This window comes from Tamandua tetradactyla, chromosome 24, assembly GCF_023851605.1.
Source record: "Tamandua tetradactyla isolate mTamTet1 chromosome 24, mTamTet1.pri, whole genome shotgun sequence".
In the NCBI taxonomy this organism is placed as follows: domain Eukaryota; kingdom Metazoa; phylum Chordata; class Mammalia; order Pilosa; family Myrmecophagidae; genus Tamandua; species Tamandua tetradactyla.
This window is the reverse complement of record NC_135350.1, coordinates 9,883,769-9,897,484: the sequence shown is the minus strand read 5'-3', so window position 1 is coordinate 9,897,484 and position 13,716 is coordinate 9,883,769. Positions and strand designations below refer to the sequence as shown.

Sequence of the window (13,716 nt, the reverse complement as noted above, 5' to 3'; positions counted from 1 at the left end):
AAAATGAGTATCGAGTGACTTAGATCAATGAGAATTTTTTTAGTTAGTAAAGATATGTTTTTGATATTAATTATAATCAAGCCCATGTCATTTTTCTATCTAAGATGTATAAATATTCCATTGTTAATAATGCCTAAAACTCAATATGGACTCAACTGGTTTCAAACACAGTGACACAGTAAAAGCACAGAAAAAATATTGAAGCAATATGTTAATGGTGTTCTCTGACTCGTGGATCTCTACATATTTTTTTCTGTTGTATAATTTTCTGTATTTTTCAAATTTTCTACAGAGAATTTTTCATTTTACTTAAAAAACTTTAATCAACATATGCAACAACACATTTACCAATAACTACTATGCAAAAAACACACAGGAAAAAGACTAGAAGAAAATGAACCAGAAGTAGTCTTTCATTCATTTGTTTACTCATCCAACAGACATTTCTTAAGCACTGCTATATCAGTTTTCTGGTTTGAAAGGATTATGTCCCCTAGAAAAGCCATGTTTTAATCCTGATCCATATTGTGGAGGCAACCATTTCTTTTAATCCCTATTCAGTACTACAGGTCGGAAACTTGATTAGATCATATCCAGAGATATGTACTCTCCAATTGTAGGTATTAACCTTTGATTAGAGGGAGATGTGACTCCACCCATTCCAGGTGGGTCTTGATTAGTTTTACTGGAATCCTTTTAAAGAGGAAACATTTTGGAAAGAGCCATGGCAGAGCCACGAAAACTACAAGAGCCCATGCAGCCAGAAACATTTGGAGATGAAGAAGGAAAATGCCCCTTGGAGAGCTTCATGAAACAAGAAGTCTGGAGAGAAAGCTAGCAGATGTCACCACGTTTTCCATGTGCGTTTCCAGTTGAGAGAGAAGCCCTGAACATCATCAGCCTTCTTGAATCAAGGTATCTTTCCCTGGATGCCTTAGATTGAACATTTATATAGATTTGCTTTAATTTGGACAATTTCGTGGCCTTAGAACTGTAAATGTGCAACTTAAAAAATTCCCCCTTTTAAAAAGTCATTCTGTTTCTGGTATATTGCATTCCAGCAGCTAGCAAACTAGAACAACCACTTATGGTGCTGGGTACTGGCCATTGCCAGGTCTTGAGCACTGTTATCTGCAGTCATGAACTTGGGGTGTTTTTCTCCTTTATTTTCCTTTGCACTTAAAAGTTTTATTATGAATATGTTTTTACTTATAAAATGGGAGGGAGGCATTTTTTTAATATTTATATTTATTTTTATATTATTTATATAATATATTTTTATTTTTATTTTTAAAAAGATTCTGATAAGAGTTAGAGTTCAGAAAGACATGTGTTGGTGTAACTGACTGTGCAGATAGTGTTCTAATAGATGAGATTTTGAGATTTTTTTTTGAAGTAACATTCCCCATGAAAGCTTCTCCCTGTCTGTTGTAAAATTCACTTCTTTATCAAACAGAAGCCATAATTTTAAGAAAGAAATTTATTTTTATTAATAACAAATTGCATTATCTTCATTTGCCTATCTTAATAAAAATAATATATACATTTTTGAAGAGCAAATTTTTTTGGATGTGTTTAGGTAATATTTAAGTATCATAGAAATAAAGTATTTTTTTCCATGACAAAGGCTTTTGGGGTAAGAAAAATATAAAATATGTAATTTGAAGAATGAATTTGAGTTTACATAAATACAAAATACCTATTCCATATCTTTTTGTGAAAAAGACTTATTTTTAAATTTCTGTTTTTCATTCTTTTTCTTCTGTTTTTCTTCTGCTTGTTTTTCAAAAAATTCTTTAAGGAGACTGTCTAGCTGCGGCTCATACTGGCTTGCGTGCTGCAATCCATCTTCCTGCCCTTAAAAAGAAGATATAAAATACGATATAAAAACTCCTCATTTTATAGCGCTCCCCATATTATTATCATTACAGTCATATCCTACAGTGGCAAATTCAGTGTTGTTCCTGCCTGAGCCAGCCCAAGCATTAAGTCAAAAAATCAGTTTTAATTAAAAATACTTGAATTTAAAACAGTTTCATTTTACCTTCACAGTGTTGGATCACACGCCCCCATAGTCGATTTTTCTTCAAACAGGCTAAATTTCCCACAATCAACAAATGTCTCCTTCCTCTTGTCAGTGCAACATTCATTCTTTTCTCTGAGTCAATGAATCCTACTTGTCTTGTCCTTACACAGGACAGAATAATGATCTCCTTTTCAGCTCCCTGAAAAGCATCTACCGTTGACACCTGGATAGCTTTAATATTGGGATGGTCAAAGTCCATAGTACTGAGGAGATGACAAAGCTGTGGAGGAAAGCAGGGATCATGCAACACAGAGGTCAGGAAGAACTTAAGCTCTGAATCTCCTCACAGCAAACATTTTGATTTAATTAATACTGGGTAATTTTCATTTTCTTTTTTATGACTCACAGAGATTTGACTAATTTCTGAAATATATAAATGAATTGATGACAGTATTAATTAGGAAACAAAATCAAAGGTGATGAGTTAACCATTACTAAGATGAAAAATACTTTTAAATAACTGGAAAAGAAAAAAACAAAAAAAAATCTAGGGAGAAGTAATTGGATCATGTGTACATTAATAGCTGGTATTTATCCTTAATTTACTGATAAAATGTAGCAATAATAAAAGAACATTTTGGAAAACAGAGATTCAATTCCATCTGTCCCCAAACACAAAGCATACACCATATTTTCCGCCCTTTAATTTGTTTATTTGCATTTTTGCCCTAACAGCTGTAAACTGAATTTAATTAAACCTTGTTAGTTTGTACATTTAATTATACTGAAAAAAAAACAGGCCAGAAAAAAATTAAAATGTTTCTTTTAATACATCATTAACTATAGCCTCAAAAGTTTTCCAAGCAACAAACAGAACAAAATAAAACTACAAAATGTATTATCAAATATTGTAATATGTAATTGTAATAATTTGTGATAAATATTGCAATATGTAATACAAACCTTGTACATCTGGGATTTGTATAATGTTATCACTCCAATCATGGAGCCCACTATTCCACTTGCAATCAGTGATTGAATCAGCTTGAGTGTAAAAGCAGCTTCTGCTACATTATGAAAGCTGTTATCTCTTTCAATCTGGAATAAGAAACAGATCCTAAATTATATTTCCCAGAAAGGCAATGGAAAGACCATACAAACAACAATAAAATTAAAGTAGGAAACTAAAGCATGTTGATTCCCATCAACATTGATGTCATTTACCTGTTCCAGTCCTTTAACGTTATAGAAACAGAGGGTTGGCAGCCATTTCAATAAAGGGCTCCTCTCTGTTTCTGAAATACCATTCATGAGGTTTCCTTCATAGAACAGTTCATTAGCAATAGCACTGATTGCAGGGTGACAACGGTATTGGATTCTCAGTAGAACTGGCTTGTGACCCTAAGAAATTTATATGCAGAAAAACAGAAACTTTAAACATAGCATTTTTTTCTCTAGGGAAAATATAATAATAAAAAATGATATTAAAACTTTTTAATCCATTGTGTGCCTAGGAGATGAAATTACAACCATGATAGAGTAGAGCACAAATAAAATTAATTTTTAAAAGAAATTGCAAAAATTATTTTATTGGTAAATTAATATTATACTAGGAAATTATAAAACATGCCAAATAAGTTTGGCACTTGATATTAAGCTTCCATAACGTAACTGGAATTGACCTAAGACAAAATTGAAAAGAAATCTTAAAAAAAAAAGTTTTGATAATTCACTGATTACTTTCCACCTTGGATACAAGCCATTTTTCACTCTAAGCCTTCAAAGAAGTTTCATATTTTGTTCATGCATCATAAAATCCACGTCCCAGCTACTTTAGGGTTCTTCTGGAGAATGTTTTTTATTTCTAAAATGTTCTATAGTATTGCTACAACATTTTGAATAGTTCTAAGTTACTCTAATAATAATACATAATGAACAACAGGATTAATAATCACATGGACAAAATACCTTTTATTGGAACAACCATCAAAAAAAAAATCTTCAGTTACTAGTTGTTCTTTGGGACATACGTTTGTGGGTAAGTCTAAGTCAGTGGACATGAAATTCCTGACAAAAATCTTTAAGTACAAAAGTGCTCAAAGGCCTCTGAGAGATGGGAGAAAAATATGAAACTATTAAATTTACCACCAGGGAATCCCTTGACACTGTCTCAAATATTAAGGACTCCTAAGTCAGTAGGCTAAGCCCTTGATCGAGGCTTGCTTTTGCGAAGCTTATTTATGTAGTGGAGAAGCTTAGTCTACCTGTAGTTATGCCTAAGAGTTATTTCCAGAGGACCTCTTTTGTTGCTCAGATATGGCCTCTCCCTCTCTAAACCCAACTCTGCAAGTGAAACCATTACCCTACCCCCTACATGAGACATGACAGCCAGGGGAGAAAGTCTCCCTGGCAATGTGGGATATGACTCTCAGGGATGAACTTGGCCCTGGTACTGTGGGATCGACAATGCCTTCCTGACCAAAAGGGGGAAAAGAATGGTAACAAATAAGGTATTAATGGCTGAGAGAATTCAAATAGAGTCGAGAGGTTACTCTGGAGGCTACTCTTACATAAACTTCGGCTAGATACTGCTACTTATCATGGTTTGCCAAACCCAACCAAAACCATTCCTGTCAACCCTAAAGAATACCTGGGGCTTTATCTGAGGTTCTACAAATGTTCTATATACTATGATTACTTTCCACAAACCTACAACCTCCAGATAGGTTCCTAGGTTCCTAGGCCAAATATAAGTTCTGAAACCCAGAGGGCCCAGCCTCTCCAGAACATAAACTAGTTCCATCCCCCTATCCCATATTACTGACAGCCCTTTCTAACATGAAAAGGCTAGAATGAGTATAGCCCTACTACCCTGAAAGATTGGGAGAAAGATCAAACGCAAAGATGGAGACAGAATTTAACAAATAAGTATGACTGCTGAATTATTATACTGATATTTCTTTTAGTCTCCTGTGTCTTGGAGCAGCTAGAAGGAAAAACCTAAAATTGTGGAATTGCAACCCATACCAAACTCTGAAATTTGTTTTACAATTATTTGTTGCAGTGTGCTTTGAAATTTATTGCTTTTTTGTACATATGTTATTTTTCACAATAAAAAAGAATACCAAAAAAAAAACCACACCAAAACCCTGAATACTAAAAAAAAAAAAAAAAGTACTCAAAGGAACAGTATTTTAAATTACAAACAATGAAATATTCAGTATAGGAGAAAATTATGGAATATCCACTAAATTATGGAATATCTACACAACATAATATCTAGTGATAAAACGTTTATGATAAAGTGGTAATTATAAAGCTAGTAATGGCATGGGAAAATGATTTACTATAAAGCAAAGTTTAAAAAAGGCAGGATAGAAATTATATTTATGGCATGGATAAAAACTGGAAGGATAAAAACTGGAAGGACAAATACTAAAATATTACAAAGGGTTTTCTCTTGGTGGTAAGGAGTTTATTATGGATGTATTATTTTTGCCTTTTGCTTTTCCATAGTTTCCACATTTTCAACAATGAGTAGTAAATATTACTTTTTCCTTACTTTTAATTAATTATAAACAATTTCAAAAATACAAAAAGGAAAATAAAGACAAGCTGACGCCCACCTTTCAGACTTGACATTAGCATTTAATCAAATTTGCTTCAGATCTTTCTTTTCTTAAGAAAATAAACTGTGACATTTATAAGCTAAAGCCTCTCTCTATCATCCTTTTTCTACCACTTTACCCAGAAATAACTCTAAACTTGAAGATAGTTTTGGGCCATTCCCATGCATGTTTTTGTATTTTTCCTACATTTATCTACTTATAAATAATAAATATTACTTGATATGTGGGGTGGCTAGGAACTATGTACCCCAGAAAAACATTTCTTATGGTTAACCCATTCTGTGGGTGTGATTCCATTGTAAATAGGACCTTTTGATGAAGTTACTTCAGGTAAGGTATGGCTGAGCTAAATCAGGATGGGTCTTAATTCTATTACTGGAGCCCTTCATAAGCAGAATGAAATTCAGAAAGATAAAGCTACAGAAAGAAGTAGGATGTCACTGGAACCCACAGAAGCCAGGAGAGGCCACTATGTGCACTGCCATGCGACAGAAAAGCCAAGGACCAAGGATCACTGAGAACCAGTCCGAGAATGACAAGTCTTCTGGGAAAAAGCACTGTCTTGATTTTGGACTTCTCCTAGCTCCCAAACCATGAGCCAATAAATTTACATTGTTTAAACCACCTCATTTGTGGTGGTTTGAAACTGTTTTGCACCCCCATAAAAGCCATGTCATTTTAATCCAATCTTGTGGGAGCAGACCTATTGTTGGGTGGGACTTTTGATTAGGTTGGTTCCATGGAGATGTGACCCCACCCATTCAAAGTGGGTTTTAATCCTTTCTGGAGCCTTTTATGACAGAGAGCTGAAAGCTGACACAGAGGTTAGAGAGATGAAACAAAAGACATACATGTTTGGAGATGCTGAGAGATGAAACCCAGAGTTTTCCCCCAGAGAAGCTAAGTGAGGACCCATAGATGCTTAGAGAAAAAGCCACTGGAATCAGATGCTGAAAGCAACAGAGAGCAAGGACTAATAGATGCCAGCCACGTGCCTTCCCAGCTGATAGAGGTATTCCAGATGCTGGTGGCCTTCCTTCAAAGTCACAATATCTTTCTCTGGATGCCTTAATTTGGACATTTTCATGGCCTCAGAACTGTAAATCTGCAACCTAATCCCCTTTGTAAAAACCAATTCATGTGGTTCAGTGGTAAAATGCTCACCGGGTTTGATTCCCAGAGCAAGCCCCCCACCTCCAAAAAAAAAAACCAACCTAATTCATTTCTGATATATTGAATTTTGGTAGCTTGAGCATACTGAAACACCATTGCATTATATTTGTTTTAGCAGCCAGAAAACTAAAATAATATACTTTAGAAATTCACATAAATAGTATTTCATTGAACATATCCCTTTGTACCTTTCTTCTTTCAACATCCTTGTTTCTGAGAGCTAGTCATTATCTTAACTGCTTTATAGTATTCCACTCTGTGACTAAATCACTTTTTAGTCCATGCTTTATATGCCCTTCTAAAATTCTGCCCCAAACTCTATCGCATGTCTTAAAAGGCATTGCCAACAGATGAGTGAAAAAACAAAGGCAGGACAGCATTACAGAATGCTAGCATTTGTTAAAATGTAGGGAGTTTTTTTGCATTTGTTTACATTGGCATAAATCATAACTGGAAAGAAAAGGATCATGATTGCTTTTGGGGAGAAGAATGGGGTGGCTGGGGGATGGAATTGGAAGTCTTTTCACTGTCTCCAGACCTCTTGGTACTTCTTTGATTTTGAATGATGTAACTATATTACCTATTAAAATATTTTAAGAATTTAAATATATATATATATTTTAACTTTAGAGAAAAGAGCCACCAAAAAGGTCTGATTCAAAAGAGGCTTGACAATGACTTATCATGGAGGGGTAAAAGTTTTGCACTTCAATTCAATTATAATTGAAAGCTCAAAACAACTAAAAGCTTGATTCTTCACAAAACTCACTACAACTAAACTCAAAGCAGTGAGTGATATTACAAAGATGGTAGACTGAGATGTTCCAGGGTTCCACCCGTAAACATAAGTTTCAATTAACAAAGCAAAAATAGGTAAAATCACCTTTCTCAGAACTCCAGAAAATAGTTTAAGAGTTGCAGTAACTGAGCAAGCACCAAAAGAAGAAAAAGTCAAGTTAAAACAGTAGAAAAACCCCATGGCTCTGCTGCTGGCCCTTCTCTCAGTCCTTCCAAGCTTGGTGTAGAGCCAGCCCATGTTCCCAATGTGGGTCCCTGGTCCTGGACCCAACATATGTATGCGTGTACCAATTTGTCTAGTGGCAGCCTGAATGACTGAACTAGGACTCTTGTCTGTCTGACTTGTCCCAGTACTTACCAAATATGTACAAGTGGCCTACAGTGCAGCTAATAGGCTATTATAAATCAATCAAACTGCAGCTACCTGAGGCAAAGCTTACGAGTTTTAAGAGATATAACACCTAGGACAAGGAAGAAAGACTATTTCCTAGAGGAAAGGGATATTTGGATTCTATAAATGGGGAATTTGAAGGTCACTCCAACACAAGACCCATGCTAATAAAAGCCCATAAGGATTCTATGTTTTTGCCTCAGGTTGTTCTTTAGACCCATTGTTAAGACACCTAAATTCTATAAGGGAGCACTTGCACAGATCTAATCTCAAAAGACTGGGAAAAAGGTGTTCTCTTTCCTTTTTTTAAAAAATTAATTCCTGGCATTTAAGGAAATTTCGGTCATAAAGTAGCTGGATACAAATTTAAGAAACAAACACCTCAGTGACCAACATTGAGATAAGAAATTAAATATTAAAATCTCAACAAAGATCACAAGACATGGAAAAAACAGGAAACAACAGCCCATGTAAAGGAGGAAAATAAAACATTAGAACCATCAATGAGAAAGCCCAGACGTTGGACATGCTAGACAAAGACTAAAAAATAGTCAAATATGTTTAAAGAGCTAAAGGAAAACATAGATAAGGTGCTAAAGTAAATCAGTAAAATGACAGATGAACAAAAAGAGAATTTCAATGAAGAGATAAAAAGCATAAAAAGGAACCAAACAGAAAAATTGGAGATGACGATAACAGTAACTGAAATTTAAAAATTCCCTAGAGGGGTTCAACAGCAGATTGGAGTTGGCAAACGAAAGAATAAGGGGATTTGAAGATAAGACAACTGAAATAATTTGCATGAGGAATGGAGAGAAAAAAGAATAAAGAAAAATGAGAAGAGCCTAAGAGACCTGTGGAAACATCATCAAGCATACCAATATATACCTTATGAGGATCCTAGAGAAAGAAAGAGAAAAAAAGGTAGGAGGAATATTCAAAGAAATAATGGCTGAAAGCTTTCCAAATTTAATGAAAGAAAGGTATATACATATCCAAGGAGCTCAAAAAACTGCAAGGAGAATAAACTCAAAGGGTACCAAACTAAGTCATGTTATAGTCAAACTGTCGAAAGACAAACACAAAGAGAAAATCCTGAAAGTCATAAGAAGCAATGTGTCCATATGGGGAGCCTCAATAAGATTAAGTGGTAATTTCTAATCAGAAACCATAGAGGCAAGTTGGCAATAGGAATTCATCACTGTGCTGGTTTAAAAGGATTTTATACCCTAGAAAAGCCATTAATCTAATTAATCTTGTGGGACCAACCATTTCTTTTGGTCCCTATTCAATACTATAGGTTGGAAACTTGACTGGGTTGTCTCCACGGAAATGGGACTCACCTACTTGTGGGTATTAATCTTTCATTAGAGGGAGATGTGACTCCATCCATTCCAGACGGGTCTTGATTAGTTTACTGGAATCCTTTAAAAGAGGAAGCATTTTGTAGAGAAGTTCAGAATGACAAGAGATTCCAAGAAAGCAGAGAATGATGACAGCAGCAGAGACACGAGAACTACAGAGACCACAAACCAGTGACCTCTGGAGATGAAGGAGAAGGCCCCTGGGGAGCTTCATGAAGCACAAGGCCTAGAGAGGACGCTAGAAGACGTCGCTATGTTCGCCACGTGCCTTCCCAGTTGAGAGAGAAACCCTGAACTTCATCAATCTTCTTGAACCGTGGTGTCTTTCCCTGGATGCCTTAATTTGGACATTTTTATAGATTTGCTTTAATTGGAACATTTTCTTGGCTTTAGAACTGTAAACTAGCAACTTATTAGATTCCCCTTTTTAAAAGCTATTCCATTTCTGGTATATTGCATTCTGGCAGCTAGCAAACTAAAACAATCACCAAGAGACTGTCCTACAAAAAATGCTAAAGACAGGTTTCAGTAAACTGAAGATGCATGAAGAAATAAAAATCTCTGGTGAAGGTAATTACATGGGTAAATATAAATGCCATTACTATTGTATTTTTAGTTTGTAATTCTACTTTTTACTCCTAACAAGATCTAAAATGCAAATGCATAAAAAGTAATAAGTCTATTGTTTTGGACACACAATGTATAAAGATATGATTTGTGACTAGAACATAATAGTGGGGGGTTAGAAATTTCATAGATGTTATTAATGTTAGGTTGATATCATATCAAACAAGATTGTTATATGTTTTGGCTTTAAATCTAAGTACCATTGTAACCACAATTAATATATTTGATCAAAAGACAAGAGACTGGGGGCTGGAATCTATAACTCCTGCCTTCACTTGTCAGTCTCTGTGTCCTGATATGTAACTTTTTTCTAACATTTTGGCTCCAAAACCCAGGACCAAGATTGAACTGAGGCTGACTGAGTGGTAAGGGACCTCCACCCTGTTGTTGTTGACCAAACATCCAACACTGGACACCAATTAAGAAACCATACAAACGTTAACCCAGGACCAGGTTAACAGTTTGATACTACTGCAAGGATACCAATACCAGCCCCTTCTAAGTGAAGCAGAAGTTCTGGATACAAGGTGGGATGGACAGGAATGAATTCAACTCTGCCCCATAACAGTAGGATGTAGCCAAAGCAGATGCCCCAACTGCCTTCCCATCCACCCAACCCCTACATTTCTATTCCCATGAGTTATAAAACAAAAAGGTTGGAAATATTATAATACCCCAGGACCCTCAACACCTACCTCCCTCTCTCCTATGATGTAGCTAGCCCTTAACATATATCTCCACACAGCAGATGCAAACTGTATTCCTGTGATAATGCTTTGACCCAGCACCCGCCATTTGATAACTGCATTCCTGTGATAATTCCTTTGCTTGGTGCCTGTCAAAACTCTGGCAGTTACAACCCTGCCAAAACCACACAGTAGTTTAAATTTTAAATCCTGCCAATGGAGAGTTATCAACTTCCCTCTAGGCCCCTCACTTCTAACCTGACCAATGAAAACCCACCAATTTCCCATGCCCGCCAAAACCTCAGTCTCTCCAATCTCCACAGCACTTGCTCACCAGCCAGTCCCCTCTACCACTGCCCAACAGATCCATCTACCACCTAACCCTCTCTTCTCCCTAAAACCCTGCACCCCTTTGTTCTTGTAAATAAGCAGCCTTCTCCATGTTTAAAGTGGGCTGGAGTCTATACTTCAGACCCCCTTCATGTGTGCTTGTTATTAATCTCCTGTCTGCACTTGTCAAAAAAAAAAAGGCAGAGACTGACAGAATGGACAAAAAAGCATGACCAAACAATATGCTGTTTACAAGAGACTCACCTTAAATTCAAAGACACAGTCAGTTGAAAGTGAATAAATAGGGAAAAAAAATCCATGCAAATAGTAACCAAAAGAGAGTGGGTAGGGCTATACTAACATCAGATAGACTTGAAGTCAAAATCTATTACAAGGGACAAAGAGGAATACTATATTTTGACAAATACTTTATTTTGATAAAAGGCTCAATTCATCAAGAAGATGTAACAATTATAAACATATATACACTGAACAACAGAGCCCCAGAATATATGATCCAAGCATTGACATATTTGAGGAAAAGATAGATAGTTCTACATTATTATTAGGAGAGTTCAATAAACCATTTTCAATAATGGATAGAACATAGAGACAAAAGATCATTAAGGATATGGAGGCTGAACAATATTATAAACAAAATAGCCTTGGTGGATATATATATAAAACACTTCACCTAACAACAGCAGAATAAACATTCTTCTCAAGAGCATATGGAGCATTCTCTACAATAAGACATATATTCAGTTACAAAACAGGTCTCAATAAATTTAAAAGGACTGAAATCATAGACATACAGACAAACCCTTCACCAGCCACGATGGAATAAAACTAGAAATCAATAACAGAGGGAGAACTGGAAACTTCACAAATATGTAGAAATTAAACAATACAATCTTAAATAACCAATGGGTAAAGGAGGAAATAACAAGGGAAAATATGAAATATCTTGAGACTAATGAAAATGCAAATACAGCAAACCAAAACTTATGGGGTGCAGCAGAGGCAGTACTCAAGAGGGAAATTTACAGCTATCAACCAAATAAAAAAAAAAAGATCTCACATCAGTACACTAACCCAAAACCTGGAGGAAATAGAAAAGGAGGAGTAAATTAAACCAAAGTGAGCAAAATAATAATAATGATTAGAGCAGAGATAAATGAAATTGAGAACAGAAAAACAAAAGAAAAACTGAAACCAAAATCTGATTCTTGGAAAAGATCAATAACATTGATGAAAGGTAAAAGCAACAAAAAGAAAAGCATAAACTGCACTTCATCAAAATTTAAAACTTTTGTGCATCTGAGGATATTATCAAGAAATTGAAAATGGGAGAAAATATTTGGAACCTATATATCTGATAAAGGTTTAATATCCAAAATACATAAAGAAATTCTACAACTCAAGAATAAAAGACAACTTAAAAAATGGACAAAGTACTTGAATAGGCATTTCTCCAATGAAGATACACAAATGGTCAATAAGCTCATGAAGAAGTGTTCAGTATCACTAGCTATTAGGGAGATAAAAATCAAAACCATACTGAGATACCATTTCACACCCACTAGAATGGCTATTATTAAAATGACAGAAAATAAGTGTTTGTGAGTATTCAGAGAAGTAGAACCTTTATTTGTAGGCGTGTGTAATAGTGCAGCTATTGTGGGAATTAGTTGGCAGTTCCTAAAAATGTTAAACATAAAACTATCATATAAACTGGCAATTCCACTTTTAAGTATATACCCATTGCATACCAATGTTTATAGCAACATTCTTCACAATAGCCAAAAGGTGGAGGCAACCCAAATGTCTATCAACAGATGAGTGGAAAAACAAAATGTGGTATTTACATATAATTGAATATTACTCATCGATAAAAAAGAATAAAGTTCAGATACATGCTATAACATGGATGCACCTTAAAGACATCATGTTGAGTAAAATAAGCCAAACATAAAAAAAAAAAGATATTGTACGATTCCACTTACATGAAATTCACAGGCAAAGAAAATAGAGTACCAGTTACCAGTGACAATGAGGAGGGAAATGGGGAGTTAATGCGTGATAGGTCTGTTGGGAGTGATGGAAAAGTTCTGATAATGGATGGTGGTGATGGTAACAAAGCATTGTGAATGTGATTAATCCCACTGAATTGTATGTTTGGGAGTCACTGAGATGAGAAATTTTATGCTGTATATGAATTACCACAGTTTAAAAAAAGAGAGACTGTGGTATTTTGAAGCTGTATGTACTCCCTAAAACATGTTTTCAAATCTAATCCTTTCCTGTAGGTGTAAAACCATTGTAATGAGACTACTTCAGTTAAGGTGTGACCCACCTCATTCAGGATGGGTCTTAATTCTGTTACTGGAGTCCTTTATAAGGAAATGAAATTCAGACAAAGAGAAACAAGCCATGGAAGCAAGAATCTAAAAGCAATGAAATCCCAGAAGAGAAGGGAAAGACCAGTTGGTGCTGCCATGTGCCTCGCCATGTAGCAGAGGAACCAAGGGTTACCAGTAGCTGGTCTTTAGGAAGAAAGCATCACCTTGATGATGCCTTGATATGGACATTTTTTTCAACTTCAAACTGTAAACTAATAAATTCCCATTGCTTAAGCCAACCCATTTCATGGTGTCTGCTTTAGCAGCCTAGGAAACTAGAGACTAACGAG

The 13,716-nt window shown here is 35.4% G+C and overlaps 1 protein-coding gene across 12 annotated transcripts in view; it reads right to left on the bottom strand.

Annotated features, from left to right (window-relative positions):
* Positions 1–1,512: 1,512 nt before the first annotated feature.
* Positions 1,513–13,716, bottom strand: part of ZGRF1 (zinc finger GRF-type containing 1) — a 250,677-nt gene continuing 238,473 nt past the window's right edge. For 7 of the 12 annotated variants that reach the window (XM_077142504.1, XM_077142512.1, XM_077142513.1 and 4 more), the window contains 4 exons: positions 3,251–3,427; positions 2,990–3,124; positions 2,045–2,306; positions 1,513–1,857 (listed from right to left, as the gene is read on the bottom strand). In XM_077142504.1, coding sequence (XP_076998619.1) covers positions 1,700–1,857; positions 2,045–2,306; positions 2,990–3,124; positions 3,251–3,427 — 732 coding nt within the window. In that variant the 3' untranslated portion in view covers positions 1,513–1,699. The remainder of the gene's footprint in view (positions 1,858–2,044; positions 2,307–2,989; positions 3,125–3,250; positions 3,428–13,716) is intronic. The other 5 variants (XM_077142503.1, XM_077142514.1, XM_077142508.1 and 2 more) reach the window with 1 other exon arrangement.